We start from the raw sequence: 24651 nt of genomic DNA, 5'->3' as shown, positions 1-24651 counted from the left end.
CCAAACAAAAGAGGACTAAGCGAGAAAGGCCACAAGACGTCGGAAGCACCTCTTGCCTTTCTATCTCTATGAGCCGCAGAAGCCCCGCCTCTCCCCAGGACGGGATCCAATCAGAGTTACAGAGGCTTCCGGAGGCTTCCGGCGGATGTGAGTAGTCCTTGGAGAATAATCTGACGTGGGAAAGGAAGTCGGGCTGGTTTCCCGGCGTTTTCGGTCCCGTCGCCCCCCGGTTTCCCCCCTTCCCCCCCCGGGTCAGGGCCCGGCGCCCCCGGTCCCGCCATGCTCGACTTTTTCACCATCTTCAGCAAGGGGGGGCTCGTCCTCTGGTGCTTCCAAGGCGTGCGCGGCCCCGCGGCGGCCTGCACGGCGCCCGTGAACGCGCTGATCCGCTCTGTCCTCCTCCAGGTAAGAGCCCCCCGTCCCGTCCCCCCACACACACTGCTTCGCGGACCCCGGACCCGTTCGCACGTGTGCTCTTCGCGGGGGTCGCGTATTTCCTCCATTCGGGTCGACGACGTGGGGGGAGGGGGAGACCCGGAGGCTCTGGGCTTCCCTAATTAATCCTGCGATGGGAGACCACCAGGAGATCACGGGAAGGATTTAGAAGGGGGCAGTAGCCAAACTGCCGAGGGAGCGAGAGATCGATCAGTTAAAGGGAACTTTTATCTTGTTCGATTAATTAACCTTATTTGTCTTATTAATTATCTTATTTGATTAATTAATTCTATCCCTGGGCTGTCAGGCCCCTGAACGGGAAATAACTCTTATGTATGATTGACTTGCGAGGCCGGTGGGTGGTGCAGTTAGCTCAGATGGTGGAACAAGATGGTGGGTTTGTTGTCACTGTTGAGTTGTGGGGGCACGAAGGGAGGCTCAGCCAATCTCACTGTACACATTGTTGTACTTTGATAGTAAAGGTTCATTCATTCAATATTGATTGAGCCCCTTTTTGGAACGTCTGGCTCCCCCATGCTCTTTAATCCTCCACCTCCCGATTCCACCTGAGTCCTTCGGGAGAAGGGCGGTATACAAATTAAATTAATTAATAAATAAATAAATCAAATTTTCCATCTGTTTGATATTCTGGAAGTCCTTAAGGGCTTGATGCTAGGATGCAGTTGAAACAATAGGGTTAGTCATGACTCTTGCATAATGATATAGCTGTACGAGTATTGAACAATAAATAAATTATTTATTCTCTTCCACCTCCCTTGTAAGACGTTATTACTATTTAAGGAATAGGGAAGCTCTGTACAAATGAAATGTGCTCTATCAAGGCAGTATCCTGCTCTTCAGGATTATGGTTTACAGTTGGAAAAACGTAAAAGGTCAAGAAATAATGTGAAAAGGAAAAAGAAATTATGACAACTTGTTTCTTCTGCTCTGTCGTCATTCTGTAGTGTCTTGTTCCATGCTGCTGTTGCAACATAACACCCTGTGTGCTTAATATAATTGTGTCTGAATAATAGTTAAGAACGCAGCCTGAGTAAACTAGATCTTCCCATTAATTTGCATGCCTATTGATCAATATTTTGAGCACGCCAATTCCTGCATCATCTTAATAACTGGGGCATTTTGATCTAGATGTTTATTTGGGACAGGCAAAGTTACTCAGCATACTGCTCTGTCATTGAGCCTACAACAAATGTTACAAAAGGATTAGATTCTCTTAGCATGGTTCTTTCTTTCTGTAATATGGTTCTATTCTGTCATTTTACTTATTAGCAGGGATTTTTTAGCAGGGAGAGGGTTACGTGTTGAACTGCATGACTTATTATCTATTTGTTTGTCCTTCTTGGCCTTCAATAATTAACTCCAAGCTTCACTGTTACTGTATCTGAGAGATTAAATGTGCAACTGACATGTTACTTTAAGCTGTAAGTAACTGGCAATTTTCAATTTATTCTTAGCGCATAAATCAAATTGAAACAACACATGATGTAACATGTTTCATGAACTTCACTATATAAATTTCAGTCAGATTATTTGAACTAGATCTTTTGGACCATAGGTTTTCCCTTCTTCCAATTAGATTCCTGCATTCAGAGACTACTTTTTGAGTAAGTTACTCAGAAAACCTTTTCATTCCCCCCTCCCCCAATCATTACTTGAGTACCAGATGGTTCCAAAGTCTTCAGGACTTTTTTGGCATTATTATCCATTTACATCTAAAGGTTTTTCTTTAACCGATGGTTTCAGAATCTATCCTGATGAGTCAGATTGTACCGTGTACGATGGGACTGCTATGCTTTCCCAGGTCCCTTGCCAACAGGCTTTAAGAGATAGTTTGCAATCTCCAGATGATCTTTTTCAACTTTGCATTTGCTTGTTCAGAAGACATGATCTTGAATTGGTATATTCAAGCATTTCATGCTGATCCAAGATGAAATAATTTATTATAAGAGGTTTTCATTGATTTTGGATTTCCAGAATCTGGAACAACCCTTCCTAAATTTGTTTTTTTTAAAAAAATTATTTACCATACTTGGGTTCTGCTTCCTATGCTATGTCTTCTTAAAAAGAGTTGACAAGAAAAGTAGCAATAAACATTCCAAATTATGTTCACCAAAAGAGGCATTTTTCCAACAATCATGCTCATGAGTTCTTAACAGGCACCCCACAAGTTAAGCAGATCCTAGATCTCAAGGGGGAGAGCATGGAGCACAGGGCCCAGAGCAGAAGAGGATCATCTGGAAGCAGCTGTTAGATGGCTTTCAGTGGTTCTCAACAATCATACCATAGTGCCACCTGAAGCTGTAGAGCAAGAAATGCTCAAATCTGTACCTCATCATATGAATCTGACTTCTGTCAAAAAATATTAATTTTAAGAAATCAGAGCTATCACGCAAGTTGCAGTCGAGCTAATTAGTTAAGATTTACTGCGAATAACATAAATTGGTTTTAACTAGATTCCCCAGGTTCCACATAGGATCAGAGATAGGGCCCAGCTGAGCTGAATTCCCTTCTAGTTACTTGCATTGGGTTTGCTCTCCATTTTCTATTTTGGATTTTACGGTAATACCTTGTCTAGGTTTAACATAAATTGAGTCCTTTGCAAAGGTTTATTGTTTGTTTTTCCATCGTACATTGGCCACAGGGACCTTGAGTTGGGCAGTGACTCAATAATCTCTGGATGCATGCAAGCTACTGAACGAAGACTACAAAAGCTTTAAAACCTTCCTGTTGGCCTCATATTGTTGAATTACAGTATACTTTTAACAGGCACAGATTGTATATCTCGAATACTAAGGTCATGGGGAAAAGAAATAGAATTGGTGTGCTTATTCAACCACCTGTACATTGGAGATTGCCTCTTTTCATGTTGGTCTGCACCCTAGTCCCCACTGCCAAGAATAATTGCAGAAGCCACATTTGACCTGTAGATCTTGCATTTCATTGTGTTAATTTTCTTTTTTTCAGGAACGAGGTGGCAGCAACTCTTTCACCCATGAAGCCCTTACACTTAAATATAAGCTGGACAATCAGTTTGAGCTTGTATTTGTGGTGCGTATGCTCTTTTGTGTTGAACGAGAAAGGCTTCAGCACCAAATGAATACTAAACTGCAATTTAAAAGTTTCACTATTGTCTAGTTCTTGAGACGTAGAACAGATGAAAATTGTGTGGCCTTTTAGAAGTTACTGAATTACAACTCCTTGTTGTGTAGTTAGTGATGAAGAACACTTTGAGTCACAGTTCAGCAACATATTCTTCCTTCCCAATGTTGTAATCCTATTGTGTTAAGGTTCACAAATCACACCATTGCCATGGAATGTTTAATCCTGCTTCGTCTGATAAACTATAGTTGGCTGGAACCACAAGATGTGCTGCTGGAACCAAATGCATCTCCTGTTTTATGGAGTGAGTGTGTGAACCCAGTGTGTCATTATAGCAGTGACTTATACATGTTCTTTTCTGTTTGAATCATTCATCTATTTGGAAAGCAGATTTAAAAATGTAATCTTTTGAAAGCTTGTAGTTCTGCTTGTGTGAAAAGAAACAGTGAATGGAAGCAGCTGATTCAGACTGGACTATTAAGGCAAAAGAATTTGCATATTCTTGGATATAAGCCTTCTTAACTATCTTTTTTTTTTTTCTTACAACACAACTTCTCCTCTTTTGCAGGTTGGATTTCAGAAAATCTTGACTTTAACCTACGTCGATAAGTTGATAGATGATGTCCATAAGGAGTTTAGAGATAAATATCGAAACGAGTTTCAACAGAAAGGAACTCTTGGGATCCTTAATGGCACCTTTGATTTTAAGGAGGACTTTTTACGTCTCCAACGGTAACACAGTCATCACTTTTGTGGTCACACATGTTCTCCTGGCATTGACTTAGCCCAGCTGCTTTATCTTTTGCAGCTGAACGTCTGCAATGGGAATCAGTGACAGCTGGGCAAAAGGGAGGGCACTTTGCTGCAGTGTATTTCAGGGATTTTGGAGACATTAGCTTTGTCCTGGCTACCAAATTAAAGCTGTGTTCAAAAAACCACCCGTTCCAGAGCTGCAGAGTTCCCAGCTATAAGCCAGAATGTTTAACTCTGTAAACTGTCTAGAGAGGGATGTAATGCACTGTGAAGCGGTATATAAGTCTTAAGCGCTGTAGTGTTCAGTGCTATAGGCTAGCATGTTTAACTGTACCCAGACTTATGGCAGCCAATACTGAGATAGGCAGCTTGGTGTTCATCAGCTTCTTAGATTCCTGGGCACTGAGAGTGCTGGCAAGTAGGACTTTGCCAGAATAATGGATATACCAAGAGCCGTGGTGGCACAGTGGTTAGAATACAGTATTATAGGCTTACTCTGCCCACAGCCGGGAGTTTGATCATGACTAGTTCAAGGTAGACTCAGCCTTCCGTCCTTCCAAGGTTGGTAAAATGAGGACCAGATTGTTGGAGGCAATATGCTGACTCTCTAACCGCTTAGAGAGGGCTGTAAAACACTATAAAACGGTATGTAAATCTAAGTGCTAAGCCTTGGTGGAGCAGTGGGCTAATGCCTCCTTAAGTAACCCCAGCTGCCTGCAATTAGTGCAGGTTCGAGTCCCACCAGGCTCAAGGTTGACTCAGCCTTCCATCCTTCCGAGGTAGGTAAAATGAGGACCCAGATTGTTAGGGGCAATTAAGCTGACTTTGTAATAATGCCGCTTGGGGTGTGTGTGAAAGCCCTAATAAGCAGGCATATACATAGAATGAAGGCTACTGCTAAGCTTGTAAGCCGCCCTGAGTCTTCGGAGAAGGGCAGGATATAAATGGAATTAAAATAAATTAAAATAAAATAAATATATTTCTCCTTTAAAGCAGATCATAGCCAGGGTTTCTAAACTGTTTGTCATCATATCTGCCTTTAGTATAATCTCTACACTAGAGGCACTGTAAAAGGTAAAGGTAAAGGTTCCCCCGCACACGCGTGCTAGTCGTTTCCGACTCTAGGGGCTGGTGCTCATCTCCGTTTCAAATCCGAAGAGCCAGCGCTTGTCCGAGGACGTCTCTGTAGTCATGTGGCCGGCATGACTAGATGCCAAAGGCGCACGGAACGCTGTTACCTTCCCACCGTAGTGTACACACTGTACACACCTCTAAAAATCTAAGCACCAAAGTAAACACCACTGACAATGGAAACAGTACAGTAATGCTTTAGGAAAGGCAATTTATGGTAATAATGTAATGCCCTTCTTCCTGGACTCTTGTTAGAACTTTCCCAAGGAAAGTAGACCTCACAGTCTGGGAAATCATATCTTGAAGTGCCCAATACGAGGAATGGAGGGAAGCAGATTCCATTCAGGAAAAAAATGTGGTGGTTTTTTTACCTCCCCCCCCCCCATGGTATTCCAAATCTTACATGATTTTTCCTCTTTTCTGATCAGGGAAGCAGAGGAGAGCAGTAAAATCCGAGCTCCCACTGCCATGAAGAGTTTTGAACAATCAGCAAAGTCCCAAAAAACAGTGAAGTCTATGATAGAAACTCGGGGAGAGAAACCAAAAGAAAAAACTAAGAATAAGAAGAACAAAAGTTCCAAAAAAGAAGGTGAGCTGGTATTGGAGTGAGCAATGACTTACTGAACAACAGTGGGATTTGTCTTTGCTGTACCTTGTAGATTCAGCTTTAAAGCTGCTTTCTGCCAGTTTCTGCCTGCTTCACAACCTTAGAATGGGACAATAACAACATTTTTTTTTTGTTACTTCAGCTCAAGGAAATGAAATGGCTGCAGCTCCCAAAACCGCTCCTGCAGTTAAGCTGGACCCTCCTCTTATAACTGGGGGAAAGGAAGAGTTGAGTAAGGATGAAATCCTGAAGAAGAACCGGGAAGAATTCTTCAAGAAACGGCTGAAGGGTGGAGAGAAATCCAAGTAAGCGAGGCCAATAACTGGACGAGTTGGCGGTCTCTTGTTTCTCCGTCTGTCAGAACCTAAGTTGGGATGGTTGGAGATGCCCTCCAAACATCTAACATTGCTCTCTACTGCCGTCAGCCAGCATAAGTACTACGTGTCTCCGCAAAGCTTTCGAGGAATGTTTCATTTCGGAGAAGCTTCCAAGTGAAGGGTCTCTTTGATGTTTCTTTTGCACAGCAGGCATAAATAAAGTGAAACACTGGAAGATGCTGCTGTGCAGGCACAGCACAGGCACAAAAACCTCTTTCAGCGAGGAATTGCCAGAAGAGGTTCTGTAGTAATGCAAACTGCCTCAGCAAGACCAGCCATTTTAACTAAATGGGAGGGGAAAGTATAACATAGGACAGGGGGAGGCAACCTTGGCTCTTTTATGACTCGTGGACTTCAACTCCCAGAATTCCTGAGCCAGCCACACAGGGGAAAGGGAGAGGTTTCCATGCTGAGCCATGCTGGCTCAGGAATTCTGGGAGTTGAAGTCCACAAGTCATAAAAGAGCCAAGGTTGCCTCCCACTGACATAGGACACAAGCCTATACCTTGTTCAGTGTAGCAGATTGCAGGTGCCAGCTTCTCGAGCAAGATTGCCAACATCTCACAAAATATTGAAATCTCACTAGTTCTGAGCAGTTTATTATTTTATTAAATGGAACTGGGAGCAACTTGTATTCCCAACCCCTTCTCTCTTTGGTCCAACCGAGTTGCATGTATTGTAATTCAGAATAGGAATTCTGTGTATCTCAGTGCCAAGATCTAAGAGTTTCTTTTGCTTTCCTTAGCAAGTCTCCAAAGCCGGATGCTCAGAAGGACAAGGGGAAGAAGCCCCGTGTGTGGGATACAGGGAACTCTAATGCCAAAGTACTTGATTATAGTAACTCCACTACTAATGGGAACACAGACGCTTGTCCCATGGAGAATTATGATGCAGAAATGGTAAGACCCCCACTTTCCTGTCCTTGTGGTGGCTTTGTCTGGAGCCTCGACTGGGCTTCTCCAGAGCTAAAGTGATTTTTCTCACACTGAAACCTTCAGCACAGGTTATCAGGGCTTCTATATCATTAGTGCAGATGTTGTCACTAAAACAAATGCAGTGCTCTAATCAATGGCTGAGCCACATTTGACAAAAGTGAAAGATTAATTGAATTCTGGTTTTAACCACTGTTTATTAATTAAGCCACAATAAGCGCTGTTTGCTCAGGGGGCTAAGGCAAACTGTTTCCGATTCAGCTGTTGGTAGATGGAAGCCGTGAGCCTGGCCGTCTTCTTGATCTTGAGTATGATAGTGAAGAGGATCCTGGAGAAGAGGACAAAGTGGTTCCAAACTCTTCAAACCCCAGGTAAAAATCTCGGCCTTTTCATCTGTTCTGCAAAGCACTGGGAAGTTTCCTTGGTTTTATGGATTGTAACTTTTAATGAGTTTATGGCTTGGAGCAGGGTTTCCTAATCTTGACCATTTTCAGGGATATGGACTTCAACTCCCAGAATTCCACTAGCATAACCATTACTGTGAATTCTGGGAGTTGAAGTTCACCCACCTTCAATTTACCAAGGTTGGGAAAGATTGGCTTAGAGTAATGTGTGAACTCAGCCTTTGGTTGCAATTGTCCTGCAACAAGTTGGAACAAGAACTAACTGCCAGAAGGAAAAGCTGCAGGGCATGCTAAGGCCTTGAAATTATGGTCTATTTGGATATGGAGAAAAGTGAGCCAGAAATAAAATGGACAGTCAGCATTTTATTGATATATCTTAATTCCCAATCTTTGTCTCCTTTACCAATATATATATCTATGCCTTTTCCCATCTAGCCCACACACATATAAGCACTTTCCCGATTCTGTGACTTTGTTCTTGTATTGTGATTTGGGAATATATTTCAAGAGAGCAATGTGGGGTTTAAAGATAGCTTACAAAAAGGTGAGCTGACATTCTCCAGATATTCTGTTTTACAACTGTCATAAATCATTGGCCACGTTGATTGGGGCACATGTAACTGAAGTTCAAAACAACTTGAGTATGTCAAGTTGAGAATCCTGATGAAGGAACATGTACCCAAGCAATTGCCATTCTATATCGTGTTGCTTGTTTGCTCTTCAACGTTGGGATGTTTTGTTCACCCCTTGTCAGTTGGTTGAAAATTGACTTAGAAGTTGTAAAAGAATGTTTCAAAACAAGATCACACCACTATTTTACCGATGAGGGGGGAACTTGAGGAAAATCCTTTATTTGATTCGCTTTTTCCATCCCGCCCCATGTTAACCTCACCTTCCTCTCTCCAGCAAGAAGAAGAGTGGTCTTGGAGGCATGTTTGGAATGCTGAAAGGTCTTGTGGGTTCTAAAAGCTTGTCAAGAGAGGACATGGAGCCTGTGCTGGAGAAGATGAAAGATCATTTGATTGGTAAGACTAAATTCCTTTGGCAAAAGATTAGTTTTGGACTTCATACAGTGATGCTACGTCAAGACACACTACTTATTCCCCCAGCAGAGTCAGAAAAGCTGGCCATGTTGTTAGTTGGGGCTTAGAAGTAATGGGTTGCGTTCTTGAAGGTTAAACGAAAGAAAGGCAGAGGGAGCAGGAAAATCAAGCTTCCAGACTTGCAAGTCCCCAAATTTCTTACAAAATGCATTTCATTTTGTATTGTATCTTCGTTCTTGATCCTATTTTCAGAACAAACTCTCATTGGTTTATAAGCTAGTCAACACCCCAAATGCCTTTGACCTTCCATGCTTCCAGAGTTGATCCTTCAGTGAAGATCAGTCTTCTAATCTAGGAATATCGGAGATTGGATGAGGGCTGTCCAGTTCTTGGTCTAGATCTGTAGACCAAGCAACATCGGTAGACCAAGCAACATCTGTTGGATATTTAAAAATATTTAGAGGCTGTGGGGAATAGATAGAAGCTGTATATCTTGAAACTTCAGTCGGGTTCAGGAGGATTTGAATTTATATCAGAGCCAACTAGCCTGCAGCCTTCAGATCCCCTTTCTGCAGTCCTTGTAGTTATGATTGTTAAGAGGTCCCTTGTCTTTCTTGAATAAATGAATACTGGAGGAGCCTTAAAATAACCTCATAACATCATCAGTGACATCTGAACTTCCTTTTCACCCCTCATACTCATAGCTTAATTCCATCAGTGGGGCATTAGATGGTTTGCATGGTGAGGACTTGCTCTTTCCTAAAGTGACTCCCTGGGTGACGCTGGCTTTAAATCTAGAGTGTCTGTAGGCAGCACTATCTTGGTTGTTGCAAGACTCAGATGTCTTATAATACGAACTAGAAACGTTACATTCTTGACTCAAGCGTGCCTTCTGTTTTCCCAAAGCGAAGAATGTTGCTGCGGACATTGCAGTTCAGTTGTGTGAATCTGTTGCAAAGAAACTGGAAGGCAAAGTGATGGGTACCTTCACCAGTAAGTGTTCCTAACTTTCTAGCAGCTTTTCCCTGTACCGCAGACTTATCTCTTGGGACCATCCTTGGGATACGAACCCAAATGCACTCACTCGTAGTGGAATCCCTCCATCGAAATGGCTTGGTTTTTCTGGTTTAGAGAGATTGTTCGGTCGTCCATCCGAAAAGGCAGCGTACATCACAGTAGGGCTTATAACACTGCCTTTGCCCAGTAGAGCATTTTGCAAGTTTACCAGTCTGTAGTGATTTCTGTTGCTGTAGTAGTCCATTCCCAACTAGAAAGAGATGGTGTCAAGTCCAAAGCATCATCGGCCAAAAGAATATCTCATCAAATGTTTTTGGTATGTTTTGATGAGAGTTGGAAGGAGATACCTGCCCAGAAGCATTACACATGTGGCATACTTAAAAGAGCAACTAGGCTATAATCCAGTTATGCTGTTTGCTGGTATCCTTGATTAATCTTGTCCCAGACTGTCTTATCTGTTCTCCCTATTTGCTACGGGGTACGGGAGATTTCTAATGAAGTACATCATCAGGAGGGAATATATTGCTTGCTTTCAATTTGCCAGCGGTGACCTCAACTGTGAAGCAAGCTCTTCAAGAATCTCTGGTCCAGATCCTCCAGCCTCAGCGCCGGGTGGACGTCTTGCGTGATGTGATGGATGCCAAGGTTCACCGCCGACCTTACGTTATCACTTTTTGTGGCGTCAATGGAGTTGGGAAGTCAACCAACCTGGCCAAGGTATCGTTAGAGGCTTCCCTCTTGTGTTTGTAAGCAACTGGAAGTTTGGATCTACTAAAGTCTTTAGTAGCCCAACGTATCAGACTGGCCTAATGAGTCATTTTATGGAGATGTAGACCTGGGAGGCCCTCTTTTTGCTTAAAGCCTTCTGCTATGAAAACATGGTGCAAAATGTTGCTCACTTTCTTGACCCCTGCTTACTTCAGAAGAAAATGCAGGAAAGATGGTTCACCTGTCCTTAAGAATGATATATTAATTCATCAATATATTGGATTTTGTGCTTGGAGGAGTTAACAAGCTCATGTTCCTTCTACCCACCCTCCAGATTTCTTTCTGGCTGATTGAAAACGGGTATAGTGTCCTCATTGCTGCCTGTGACACCTTCCGTGCCGGAGCTGTGGAACAACTACGTACTCATACTCGCCGCCTGAATACTCTGCATCCACCAGAAAGCCACAATGGTCGCACCATGGTGCAGCTTTATGAGAAGGGATATGGGAAGGATGCAGCCGGCATTGCCATGGAGGCAATTTTATATGGTAAGGCTTACCCCACGGTACACGGATTACATTTCTGACCCCACCAGAGTCATGTTGATGCTTGAAATGTCTTCTCCCTTCTCCTGCCTTTGCTGTCCACTTCTGGGGAGGCTATAGAATAAAAACCATTCTGACCCCCAGCCTTATTCCTTTGACTAAGAATACCCCATCTTTCTTTTTTGCCAGCACGCAACCAAGGTTTCAATGTGGTTTTGGTGGACACAGCAGGCCGGATGCAAGACAACGCTCCCTTGATGACAGCCCTGGCTAAGCTTATTGCGGTTAACACCCCAGATCTTGTTCTGTTCGTGGGAGAAGCTCTGGTGGGAAACGAGGCTGTGGATCAGCTGGTAAACGTTTCATCATTTGTGGAGGATGGTTTGAGCCATTGTGGTTTGGCTCACATTACAGTATCAAAGTTAATTATAATATCCAAGCCATAAACCAAAGATGGGCAACTTGCAAATACTTAACTCCCAGGTGACTTTTCTGTGACCCAGGAAGTCATTGAGGATTGTGTTCCTTCCATCATTTGTTAACTTTCTGGAGTGTGCGGGGTTTGGGGGTTTTTTAGCAAAAGAACCCTTGAATGAGGCTTCACACACCTCCTTTACCGAAATTCCCCCAAAAGGAGTGAAGGAGGATGGATTTGAACCTAGCTACAAACTCAAGCATCTAATTCATCTCCTTTGAATGGTGCTTATCATGCAGTGCATTACATTGAGGAACTGGGCTGTAGATCACTTGTGTGGAACACTGAAGGTTCTGCAACACATAATGTGAACACAATGTGAATGAAGGACAAAAGTGTATTTCTGTGCAGTTTTTTTCCAAACCCATTTCCTTTTTTCCTTCCACCACTCCTCCAGGTCAAATTTAACAAAGCTCTTGCAGATTACTCCATGGCTCAGTCCCCACGTCTCATTGATGGAATTGTTCTCACCAAGTTTGATACCATTGATGACAAGGTAAATATTGGATCATTTGAATTCCCTGCTTGAGGCAGGCAGCACCTTTTGATAGGTCTAGGCTGGGGCTGGGAGGTGTCTTATATATCCTTGGAGATGTATAAGGTCCCTGGCTTAAAATAACTTCTCGGCTTTATCCCAATTTGCTTGGTCCCCTGAAGGTCTGCAACACGCGTGCCGTTTTGTTTTCCTCCCCAGGTTGGTGCCGCAATCTCCATGACATACATCACTAGCAAACCGATTGTCTTTGTGGGAACTGGACAGACTTACTGTGACCTACGTAGCCTTAATGCCAAGGCTGTAGTTGCTGCTCTTATGAAGGCCTAAGCATCCATCATTGCACCAGAATCCTGTTTGCCGATGTCTTGGAATGTGCTTTCCAATGTGACTTTTCCTGGAATCTTGCCCTACCCCCCACCCCATCCCTTCATCCTTTGCTTTACTTTCATCTTTTTTTTGGCATAGTGCAACAGAGCATAGAGGAGCGCTAGGAAAAAAAAAACAAATTTAGCCAGTCCTCATTTCATTATATATTGCACACTTTCTTCCCTGCAGTGCATGGGATTTAATTTTAGAGAAAGCTACCTGTCTTCAGTTGTGTTCCACTTATTTAAAATGACTTTGTCCTGCTCTAAAGTTCTTTGAGAGTGGTCTTCCTCAAAACACCTCCTCTAGTATACCTCTTTGCTCCATATTCGCTTGTCCAGTAAGCTTTCTTTCCAGCCTCTTTTTTTTCCTCTTTCCTTCTTTTTCTTTTTCCTTCTTTTTTCTCCCTCCCTCCATCGTTTTCTCTAGCTCATCCTGGGTTAGTGGTGTCACAAGAATTGAAGAAGAGAGTTGTGCTCCAGTCCTTGGGCTTGGCTGACATACCTCAGATTCAGCCTTGGGCCTAAGCAGCCACTCTGGAGGACATTTCTGAGTGTGAGAAACCAAAGGGATGAAGCCTGAACAAATGGCTGCTTCCTAGCCGTTAAATCAGCCGTCCCTGATTATTATGTAGAGCAGAGATAGAGTCTGCTAATGCTGTAGGCTTCATAAGCTGGCTTTGATCACAACAATTCCCCAACTGCAGAGCAAAAGAACCACTACAAAGAATAAGGGTAAATCTGTTCTCGGAGGAGGAAGTATGAATCTGAGGGCTGCTGATTCCTTCACAAAGTCTTCTTGTTGTCAACCCGTTATGCGTTAAGCGTGTCTGGATTGTCTGATGACCCTACGTGTTATCTTTGCACACGATCTTCAATCCACACCAGAGAAGCAAGTGGTTGTGTGCCTGATGGTTCTCTAAGGACACTTTCTTTATCTGGCCCCTTCTCCGGCCAACAGGGTCCGAAGCCTTTGTATGGATTTTAATTTTGGCAGGTGAGCTTCTGGCTTCAGGAGTGGGTTTAATTATTTCTCTTCCCCCCCCTCCCTCCAAGGGGGAGAAATATACACACAACCAGCCAGCAGGAGCCACTGCACGCTATCCTATCTGCACTGGCTTGTTTTCCAAACCAACCTTGTCTGCTTCTTTCACCCCTTCCTTCACCAGGGATAACCCTGGTGGGTGCCTGCTGCATTCCTCCCTTTCCCTCTCCTTTCAGAGTGCCTCTTGATCCTGATATAAAGTGCTATGTTGAATAACACCAATGTCTCTACAAAGACGCCTTGGTAGCTCGGCATTGCAGATGTGCTCTAGTGCAATAAGTTGAATGCTGCCTGCTGAAAATTTATATAATAAAATTTCTAAAACCTTTTCTTTGTCTTCCTGGATTTGAAAAGCCGTCTTAAGATCAAGTGTGATCAATACAGGTTTCCTGGGTGTGCAGCTTGCTCGCTTTCTGTTCTTCTATTCTTGCTAGGAGCACCTGTGGAACTTTAGGAGGGCCTTCAGCTTTGCAGCAGCAGAGCTCATGGGAAGCTGTTGCTGTTAATTTAAGCCCTTACAGGTGAAAAATTAGAATATCGTGCAAAAGTTCATTTATTTCAGTAATGCAACTTAAAAGGGGAAACTAATATATGAGATACTCATTACATGCAAAGCAAGATAGTTCAAGCCGTAATTTGTCATAATTGTGATGATTATGGCTTTCAGCTCATGAAAACCCCAAATCCACAATCTTAAAAAATTAGAATATTGTGAAAAGGTGCAATATTCTAGGCTCAAAGTGTTCCACTCTAATCAGCTAATTAAGCCATAACACCTGCAAAGGGTTCCTGAGCCTTTAAATGGTCTCTCAGTCTGGTTCAGTAGGAATCACAGTCATGGGGAAGACTGCTGACCTGATAGTTGTGCAGAAAACCATCATTGACACCCTCCATAAGGAGGGAAAGCCTCAAAAGGTAATTGCAAAAGATGTTGGATGTTCCCAAAGTGCCGTATCAAAGCACATTAATAGAAAGTTATGTGGAAGGGAAAAGTGTGGAAGAAAAAGGTGCACAAGGAACAGGGATGACCGCAGCCTGGAGAGGATTGTCAGGAAAAGGCCATTCAAAAGTGTTGGGGACTTTCACAAGGAGTGGACTGAGGCTGGAGTCAGTGCATCAAAAGCCACCACACACAGACGGATCCTGGACATGGGCTTCAAATGTCGTATTCCTCTTGTCAAGCCGCTCCTGAACAACAAACAACATCAGAAGCGTCTTACCTGGGCTAAAGAAAAACAGACCTGATCTGTTGCTCAGTGGTCCAAAGTCTTCTGATGAGAGCAACTTTTGCATCTCATTTGGAAACCAAGGACCCAGAGTCTGGAGGAAGAATGGAGAGGCACACACTGCAAGATGCTTGAAGTCCAGTGTGAAGTTTCAATAGTCTGTGTTGATTTGGGGAGCCATGTCATCTGCTGGTGCTGGTCCACTGTGCTTCATTAACTCCACGGTCAACGCAGCTGTCTACCAGGAGATTTTGGAGCACTTCATGCTTCCTTACGCAAACGAGCTTTATGGGGATGCTGACTTCATTTTCCAGCAGGACTTGGCACCTGCCCACACTGCCAAAAGCACCAAAACCTGGTTCAATGACCGTGGGATTACTGTGCTTGATTGGCCAGCAAACCTGGTTCAATGACCGTGGGATTACTGTGCTTGATTGGCCAGCAAACTCGCCTGACCTGAACCCCACAGAGAATCTATGGGGCATTGCCAAGAGAAAGATGAGAGACATGAGACCGAACAATGCAGAAGAGCTGAAGGCCGCTATTGAAGCATCCTGGTCTTCCATAACACCTCAGCAGTCCCACAGGCTGATAGCTTCCATGCCACGCCGCATTGAGGCAGTAATTGCTGCAAAAGGGGCCCAAACCAAGTACTGAGTACATATGCATGCTTATACTTTTCAGAGGTCCGATATTGTTCTATGTACACTCCTTGTTTTATTGATTGTATGTAATATTCTAATTTTCTGAGATTGTGGATTTGGGGTTTTCATGACCTGTATGCCATAATCATCACAATTATGACAAATCAGGGCTTGAACTATCTTGCTTTGCATGTAATGTGTCTATCTCATACATTAGTTTCCCCTTTTAAGTTGCATTACTGAAATAAATGAACTTTTGCACGATATTCTAATTTTTCGAGGTTCACCTGTATTTTGATCTGAACGTAAAGAATGCATTCCCTGCCCGTCCACCTGCCCACTTGACAGGTTGAAACAAAAATCTGAAAAGTTGTGTGTATCCACAGTTATGCCACTTTGTCCATTAAAGACCAAATTAACAGGCAAGCATTAATCCTTCATGTGATTTTATTTTTGGCTTACTGTCATATACAAACCAGCAGATTAGATTGATCAGTAAACAACAGCTTTAAAAATCACAACATAGTAATATATGAAAGCAGACAAAATATAGTTAAATAAGTCTAGCTAAGCTAGCTTCAGACCGGCGTTTAACTGTACATCGAACAGGTAAACCCCAAATTAGTCTATTATTTTAGTAAACTATTGCGCCAACCCAGAATTTGGGCAGCTATGTAAACCATGAGTTAGTCAACCAAAAGTACTATATGCATATTATGCTGATTACCATCATTATTAGCAATAATGTACATAAATCTCATGTAAATCAGAGACAGATGAACTTTTTAAAAATCCCACCTTCAAATTCGTACACAGTATAAAAGATTTAGAAAATTAGAGCTTCACTTTTTTAAAAAAATGTTCACGTGGCTCAGTCTAAATTTTTATAGAATATCAGAGTAGAAGTAATAAACTCAGTTTTGAAGAGATTGGGGTTTTTTTACTGACACAATCCCTAAATAGAAAACGAGATCACAATGAATAAACATGTCTTCAACTATGGGAAAATCTCTCTTGGAAGGAATTTCCAATATAATGCCTTAATCTACAGTAGTGTTTCTCAACCTCAGCAACATTAAGCTGTGTGGACTTCAATTCCCAGAATTCCTCAGCCAGCCATGCAGCCATGCAGCTACAGGACCTGCATGTCACTTGCTCTGACAATATGCCGAGCATTGTCAGTTACTCCCTGAGTATCTTCAGTTCTTGTCTGTCCTTACTGAAGGGAGATATCTTAAGAATAGGGAGAATCTTATAAAAAAAGGCTGGCTGGAAACCACACAAAATGGCTGACATGATTAATTTCTAGCTCCCAGAAGACTGAAAAGGCACAGGATCAAGTTTACCACCGTATTATCTCAACCACACATACTCTTGTAGAACACCAGGTTTACGGAGTGGTAACTTTTGAGAAACTCCCTCTTGCAAAGGGGAGGGTGAGAGGACCAATCTACCAATGAAAGACAGATTTTCCATGCATCATATCGCCTCTAAGCAGAAATGATACCTCTCACCCAAGGATTCTCGATGCTGAAACAGGCTAGGTACTTTTTTCACAAAGGGATCTTGCAATGAACAGAGGTGGGAAAACGTATTGTGAAATGTGCTTCCTGTTCCTCAGCATCAGGATCTATTAAAGGATCAGGAGTGTTTGCTGCATTAATTAATCAGGAACAATATCAACGTGTCCTGTAAGCCTCATCCAGCTGGGTCTAACCTCTAGCAAATGAATAGACGAACACCTGGATATTGCCCTAGTATCAGAGGTAGGCAACCTTGGCTCTTTTATGACTCGTGGACTTCAATTCCCAGAATTCCTGAGCCAGCTTCAATTCTGGGAGTTGAAGTCCATGAGTCATAAAACAGCCAAGGTTGCCTACCCCTGCACCCGGTTACTCTACACACGGGAAGCACGCAATCTGTTTCACCTGATCAAACCAGGTTTAGAGAGTTCTTACTTAGGCTAAGGTGTCCTGCAAAATATGGCAGTTCCCTTTTTAACAAGTATTCCTCCTTAAAAAACAAAAGAAGTTTTTTAATTAGTTCTTCTGTGGCAGTAAGAACCGTTGGATTTATTGCTTTTCTCCTTAATCTGGTTTATTGGGAGTTTTGAATCAGGGAAGCATCCACTGCTGTTCTTCCCAGGGCATCTTCCATCCCCTGTACGATACTTTCTGCTATGTTTAGTCCTAAGCTTCTACCACACATAAAAAGACAATTTTAGTGTGAGTGGTAGCTGCTGGTTAGCAAGATTCATCTTCCCAGCTGACAGCAAGGAATTCTGAATATTAAGTAAGTTCTGTACCTTTGTTTTCAATATGCACAGTATCTGTGCCATTCAGTTGTTTCCCCTGTCGTGAACCTGGAGGAGGGGGAAAAAAACAGTTATCTTAAACAGAGTGGGAGGTCAAAGGATGTATGTAAGAAATCCAGGAGCATTTTAGCACCTAAACTAAATCTCTACTTAGAACACCTCAGAGTCTAAACTTCTAAAAAGCAGGTAGGTCCAATACAATCTGAACCAGATTAAATTGTGTATGTAATTTATATTGATTGTTGTATACATTGTAACTTACATTGTATTTAAATGTTGTCTAGAACACAGTTACTATTGCACTCCATAAATTATTATCTCCTTCTGTCACATTAAAAAGAAAGGCAACTCTTGGTAGGGAGGGGCAAATCTAAAGCCCCAGGTTTTACACCACCCAGAATCACTCTGAAAGTGAGGCGGGCAGATTCTAAATTTGGTAAATCACTAAAATAAATCCTGTTCCTTTGGGATTTCTGGATACTCCATGAAACGTATACATTGGAAAATGTATTTATTTTTATTAATTTATCAAATTTGTAGCTCATCTCGTAAAAAATTTACTCTGGGCGGCATACGAAGTTGAAAAACTCCAATATATTAAAACATTATTAAAAGACTTGTCTTTTCTTACCTGCTTGATTCCAGTTGGAGATCTCATTTGCCAGCCTCTCAAAATATTCAGGCAAGTCTGAGTATTCCTCTCCATAGGAGATGACCTTAATCCCTTTGTCAAGCATGTTCTCTCGCAGCTTCTTAAATTCGTCCACCTCTCCACGACGCACAAGCATAAAATGCTCCAGATCTGACTTGTGTTTCACTGCTTCAAGGAAGAGGGCTTGGAAGGTTGTGTCATCCACAGTCCAACCACAGCCTAAGAACAGGAAAGATTTGGCTTCGTACAACTTCTGGATCTCCCGCTTTAAAGGACAAAGCACACAGAGAAGCAAACAAAAAAAAGCACAATATTTCTATCTCCGTAAGAAAGGGAAAAGTTATGATTATAAAACAGCATAAATTCAGCTCCCTCAGATAATTCCAGTGAAAGCATCTGCTTGAAGGCTGTTGCAAACACCCATACAAACTATTATGATTCGATATTAAAGAGCCAGCACCAGGAAAAAGCCCTTCTACGAGGTACTGAGAGAAGATTCTAAGGATTAGTTCCCATTCCCTCCTAAAGGTGGAGCCATTTTTAAATCTCAACCTGTATCTGTTTTGGAGATCTGACCAGAGACAAATATGAACTGAAGGCTACAGAGAAAGTTAAGTGTGTGAAAGCCCTAATAAGCAGGCATATACATAGAACGAAGACTACTACTGCTAAGCTTGTAAGCCGCCCTGAGTCTTCGGAGAAGGGCGGGATATAAATGGAATTCAAATAAATAAAAATAAAAATAAAAAATTATTTTAACCATTCATGTCTTAAGCAAGACAGGAACAAGTCAGAATCAACCCTGCAGATAAGCACAGGAACTGTGACTTGGTTTGGCCAAACCTGTGTCCCCCACCCCCACCTTTTCCAGCCTCTGATTAATTCAATGGGCAGAGTTGAAAAAAAAAGAACAAGATTCAAAGTGTTGATTCTCTGCAGGCTGATACGGGATAGAAACTCTGTATGTTTGGGAGACATTTCCAGCCTAGTATGGCAGTCTGAAGATGAGCAGAATTGGGGATGAGATGGACTCCTTAGAAACCTATCTATATATTGTCTGCCTTTTCCCCTCCAATTTCAAATGTGCAGTTCCAACATTATGGCTATTTCTAAATGTTTATAAACTCAAGAATCAAAAACTAAAAACAATCTTCACTGCAAAGTCAGCAGCAGTTAAAAGGAAACTGCCAAACTCACCATAACTTCTACGTTGCGTAGGACGTTCTGGTAACCTGCTGGATGAAGCACTATTCCACTGGGATTAGTGTAGACTCCATGGATATGAAGGACACTCAGCTTCCTCTTCTCCTGTGCCCACTCAAGGACCTATTCAATATAAGCAATCTAGGCTGAAAATTGCAGTGACACACCTACATTCTAGATCAGGGGTGTCAAACTGCCGGCCCGCGAGCCGGATGCGTCACGACGAAACCGCGCCCACCCCATTGCCGGCAACAGGGAAAAAGCTCCAGTACACTGCACGACGTCACGAGTTTGAGATGTCTGTTCTAGAATCATAGCAACTTCCTGCTCTCTATTTGTTGCTTTGACACTTTTAATTCCCTTTAATGTCTCTGTTGTTGTCTCGTTCTTGCTCAAAATTTTGTTTCCAAGATTTTAGAAGTAGAAAGTGTAATTTTAGGGACAGTATATTTTGATTGCTTATTGTATAATAAAGGTAAAGGTAAAGGTTCCCCCGCACATGTGTGCTAGTCGTTTCCGACTCTAGGGGCCGGTGCTCATCTCCGTTTCAAAGCCGAAGAGCCAGCGTTTGTCCGAGGACGTCTCCGTGGTCATGTGGCCGGCATGACTAGACGCCAAAGGCGCACGGAACGCTGTTACCTTCCCACCCTAGTAGTCCCTATTTTTCTACTTGCATTTTTACGTGCTTTCGAACTGCTAGGTTGGCAGAAGCTGGGACGAGTAACAGGCGCTCACTCTGCTACGCGGCACTCGGGATTCAACCCGCCAAACTGCCGACCTTCTGATCGACAAGCTCAGCGTCCTAACCCACTGAGCCACCGCGTCCCTATATATATTGTATAGTACCAAACATCTATTATTGATACAAATATACCACATTTTGGTCCTCAGCTATCACAGTAGTTTATAGGTTCTCTAGGGCAAAGTTTTCATTTGGAATTTCATTATGGGGAAAGAGAACCAAAGCAAGCAATATATATTTTGACAGTGTTCACGTATTAAGCTAAGCCACAACTTGGTTTGTTTGCTTTATGCTTAGTGCAGTTTCCAAAATCTACCACTTTGGGCTTATTAATGAAACTTTTTCACGGGAGACTGCTCCACAAGATATGACTACTCTTAGGACAGGAAGCGGGACACCTTTTTACCTTTTTCTCATCGGTGAGGTCAAGAGATTCAAGATGTTTCCCTTGATCAGCTGCATAAATTTCCAGCAGATTATCAAAGTTGGTGGTCAGAACCAGGGCACCGTCCTCCATCAGGTGGAGCACTGACCTCAGGAGTTGCTTCCCCGTGTCTTCCATCTTGGACTCCAGGTCATCAAAGACCTCATACAAGCAGTCTTTGAAGAACGAAGAACGGACATTGCTCGTGCGCTGCAAAGGAAACAAGACACACCAAGATCAGAATCTCATGCCACCTGCCCCAAGTGCCGCAGCCTCTCATGTGCTGAACGTCAACTCTCATCATCCTAACTAATGTGGTGACTGGAATTGAGAGGACACACAAGAAGGGCATCGGGTAAGAAAAAGGTGACATGTATCACCAGACTCCATACCTCAATCTGACATAAGTTACCACTGTCAGATTAGCTTGGGCGCCCAGCTTCTTCTCTCCACCCAACTTTAGCTCTTTTAAAAGTAAGGTGTGGGGATCTTCTATGGATGCACATTTTAAGGTTACTTGTCTAAGACCGACCATGACCTGAGGAATGTGTCACAGTGATACTATTAGAGGAGGCACAGCCATAATGCTCAGCCTTCTTTGAGGATGGGATTCAAAACAGGACCATTAGCCTTACTGGAAGTAGATCAGCTGTGCTTCCGGCTTCAAGAAAAAGCATTGCTGCCAATGACATTCAATTGGGCAGCTGGATTTTTTTTTTCAGAGCCATCTGCCCATCCATCCTTAGTGGGCCTTCTATAGCTCACCCATTTTAAGCATGTATTTTATTTCAAGCCTGCAAAAGATTCCCTTCTGGGTGCCTCAACTCACGGGAGAGAGTTTCTGGATCAGATCGTGAGCAACGTGGATGAGGTTTTTATTGTCCTCGATACACTTCTGAAATTTTCTCCTCTCCTCCTCTTCCAGAAGGTCGAAGTCAATTGCAGCATCCAGCAGGGCCTGGATTAAGCCCTTCCAAGACTTCAAGGCTGGCACTTGAGGAGCCACTGCTGCACTGATGCCTGTTCCAATCACCAAGACTAGATCCTGGGGCTTTTTGCATTTTAGACTTGGCAGGAGTTTCCTACAGCCAGAAGACAGAAGGGAGGAGATGAGCGTAATTAATGATCACATTTCTCTATTGCCTTTTCTCCTAGGATCTCAGGCACTTGATTCCGCCCCCCCCCCCCTTCCTCATCATCTTTCTAAGAGTACGATGAAGTAGGTTATATTGTGAACTAATGATAGGCAAACAGCCTGAATGTTTGGAGTTCTATTGAGGATAGCAGTGACAGATCCTTAGTCTAACAATTCTGGTTGTTATATTTGCAAGGTTAGCTACATTGACCTAAAAGCAGAGGAAAAATAGAAGCTGACCTAAACGAAGTATAGTGAAATGAAAATGGAAATAGTAGAACAACTTGCTGGAGTGAGGAGTTTTAGGTGCAGAATTTCAGTCTGGAAAACTGTTTTTTTGTGTGTGAAGAATATATCCCCACACATGCCAGAGAAGGGGGCAAAGTTTATTTTTACTCCCAATTCAGGAGCTATAGAGAACTATTTGATAGCATCCCACCTACCTAGGCTTCTTTGCAGCTGGCATGCCGTCCTCCAGCAGAACTCCTTTGTCCAGCTTGAGATTCGCATCAGAAGCCATCCAGTTTCTAGTATGGAAGAAGTTTTATATCAAGAAATTATGTTCTCCAAGCAAGAGAAGATGCGTAAGCTTTTAATATGGACACTGACCAGAATTGCCAAGGTTGTGAACTCAAATAAAAATCCGTTATTTCTAATGACTTCACCTGCTGATCAAAGGTTCAAGGCAGTGCTATCTTGTTCTTATGTGACTCCAAGAAATATATGAAGAAAAGGAAGAATCAAATTTGAAGACTAACAAGAAAAGTGCATGCCAGCTCACAGCTTGCATGAGTGGAGATGTGTGCACCAGCCTATCATTCGCACGAGTGGAGCTGCGCATGCGCCGCCCCCCACTCATGTGTGGGAAGCTGTGTGTGTTGGCCCACTGCAACCACAGTATAAATCAGTTTTACTGTCCTTAAGTTACAGATCAGAGACTGGCTGTAAGGCTAATAATAGAAAGTCTTAATCACCCACTCTGCTCCACATACAGATCATCCCGCAAAGAAGTCACTCTTGAATCCAGGACAATCTCTTCCCATGTGAAGGATTTAAATCCAAGGCATTTATAACCCAGCTGAACTGACCTCTTATTTTCTAGTTCATACTTTTACCACACTGAATCAACAAAAGGGCGGGATATAAATGGAATTAAAATAAAAATAAAAAAATAAAAATATATTCTGTCCACCACCACCGCCACCCACTTCTGGGAAGTAAGTTAGTTGCCAAACATGATCTGCTGAGACGAAAAGCAGGAAGAGAAAGAATTTTTGAGATGCAGGAACTATCAGGTTTCAACCCTGATTAATGCTGACAAATAGTCTGCCATTACAAAATCTCCAGACTTCCTGATTAGAAAAGGAACCATCGATCAGTTCAGGAAAACCACCTACTTCAAAAAGATACCCCATTCACACACACCACCCCAAACACACCCAAATTGACATGCTCCCCTAGTGTATGTGTTAACTCTGCAGGGCAGACGTGTCGAACTCTCAACGTCATGTGAAGTCGCGCAATGGGGTGGGCGCGGCTTCCAGATGGCGCATCCGGCCCCTGGGCTGGCAATTTGACACCCCTGCTGTAGGGGGTTTCTTTTTGTTGCTGTTTTTAAACTCCAACATAGGACGTCTTCTGCATTTTCAGGACCAATAGTCAAAACATTGTCTTGTTTTTCCCTAATCTACCATTTTCTGCAATGACCCTTTTGAGCCAGAGTTGTCATCTGTCCTCTCTACTTACATCCCAAGAAAATATCCAACATGTCCTATTATTCAGAGAAATCGGTCAGGTTACACTCCATTCACAGATTGTGCTAAACCAGACAGGGCCATTTGATGAGCCACATCTGGTGCTCCTTTGGCTGTCCCTGTCTGGTCTCTGATTAGAAATCAAGTGCAAATAGGACATAACATGTATTCTCACCAGCAGCAGCTAATCAAAACCATATAATTTACTAGGGTTTTAAAATATATACATGTATACACACACACACACACATATTGGGGTGTGGGGTGTGTTTGAAAGCCATGGTTTACAGCTTGGTAATGTTATATATAATAATAATAATAATAATAATAATAATAATAATAATAATAATAATAATAATAATAATGTTGGAAGGGACCTTGGAGGTCATCTAGTCCAACCCCCTGCTAAGACAGGAAACCCTACCATTTCAGACAAATGGCTGTCCAGTTTCTCTCTATATATATGTGTGTGTGTGTGTGTGTGTGTATGTACGTATATATGTGTGTGTGTGTATATATATATGTGTGTGTGTGTATATATATACATAGAATGAAGGCTACTGCTAAGCTTGTAAGCCATATACATATATTCCATTTATATCCCGCCCTTCTCCAAAGACTCAGGGCGGCTTACAAGCTTAGCAGTAGCCTTCATTTTATGTATATGCCTGCTTGTTAGGGCTTTCAACCCCCAAGCGGCATTTATTACAAAGTCAACTTAGGTTACATATATGTATGTATGTATATGTATGTATGTATGTATGTATATGCATCTATGTTAAGTGTTTGTTAAGTATATATACATACACACACACACACACATGCAAAGCGGCAAAAATGATGGGGGGGGAGAATAAATAAACGAAAGAGGCTCTTTTGTCCCTTCCGCCCCCTCTTCTCCCCTCCACCACACACAGCCGGCTGCGCTGAGGGGAAACTCGGGAGCAGCTGCTCTCCTTTCCAAGCAGGCGGAGGATCGAGACACAGCCCCCCGACCCTCCTGCCCTCGCCCACCCAGAGTCCCGGCCTCCTGCCCAGTCAACGCCTCCGCGCGCGGGCGGCGCCAAACCCGCTTACCTCACGGCGAGAAAGGAGAATAGCCGG

General features: G+C 42.9%; 2 protein-coding genes across 4 annotated transcripts; one reads left to right on the top strand and one right to left on the bottom strand.

The window, feature by feature from the left end:
• The first annotated feature begins 176 nt into the window (after nt 1-176).
• SRPRA (SRP receptor subunit alpha) lies at nt 177-13781 on the top strand. 3 transcript variants are annotated; one of them, XM_083368419.1, is made up of 14 exons: nt 177-405; nt 3421-3504; nt 4124-4287; nt 5868-6028; nt 6189-6351; nt 7169-7322; nt 7617-7726; nt 8666-8784; nt 9709-9795; nt 10364-10536; nt 10862-11075; nt 11262-11425; nt 11945-12043; nt 12242-13781. In XM_083368419.1, exons 1-14 carry the CDS (start codon nt 280-282, stop codon nt 12368-12370), a joined length of 1947 nt encoding a protein of 648 aa, XP_083224545.1. In that variant the 5' UTR covers nt 177-279; the 3' UTR covers nt 12371-13781. The 3 variants fall into 3 exon arrangements, with proteins under 3 accessions (XP_083224545.1, XP_083224546.1, XP_083224547.1); XM_083368420.1 differs by lacking the exon at nt 3421-3504 and having other exon boundaries at nt 183-405; XM_083368421.1 differs by lacking the exon at nt 177-405 and having other exon boundaries at nt 1129-3859.
• FAM118B (family with sequence similarity 118 member B) lies at nt 12451-24640 on the bottom strand (the record flags this gene model as incomplete). Its single annotated transcript, XM_083368422.1, has 8 exons — nt 24625-24640; nt 22237-22320; nt 21488-21740; nt 20641-20868; nt 19487-19615; nt 18269-18554; nt 17629-17685; nt 12451-12530 (listed from the first exon to the last, which is right to left on the bottom strand). Exons 2-8 carry the CDS (start codon nt 22311-22313, stop codon nt 12451-12453), a joined length of 1110 nt encoding a protein of 369 aa, XP_083224548.1. The 5' UTR covers nt 22314-22320; nt 24625-24640.
• Between the last annotated feature and the right edge of the window lie 11 nt (nt 24641-24651).

The sequence above is a fragment of the Vipera ursinii genome (genome assembly GCF_947247035.1).
Source record: "Vipera ursinii genome assembly, chromosome: 8".
Classification (NCBI taxonomy): domain Eukaryota; kingdom Metazoa; phylum Chordata; class Lepidosauria; order Squamata; family Viperidae; genus Vipera; species Vipera ursinii.
Note: the sequence above shows the minus strand (reverse complement) of the source record. Positions and strands in the feature narration are given on the sequence as shown.

Coding starts and splice junctions, on each gene's coding strand:
- SRPRA (XM_083368419.1), top strand. CDS start 280: ATGCTCGACTTTTTCACCATCTTCAGCAAGGGGGGGCTCGTCCTCTGG. Junction 7,323..7,616: donor AGAATTATGATGCAGAAATG/GTAAGACCCCCA, acceptor TTTCCGATTCAG/CTGTTGGTAGATGGAAGCCG. Junction 11,426..11,944: donor ACGAGGCTGTGGATCAGCTG/GTAAACGTTTCA, acceptor CCACTCCTCCAG/GTCAAATTTAACAAAGCTCT.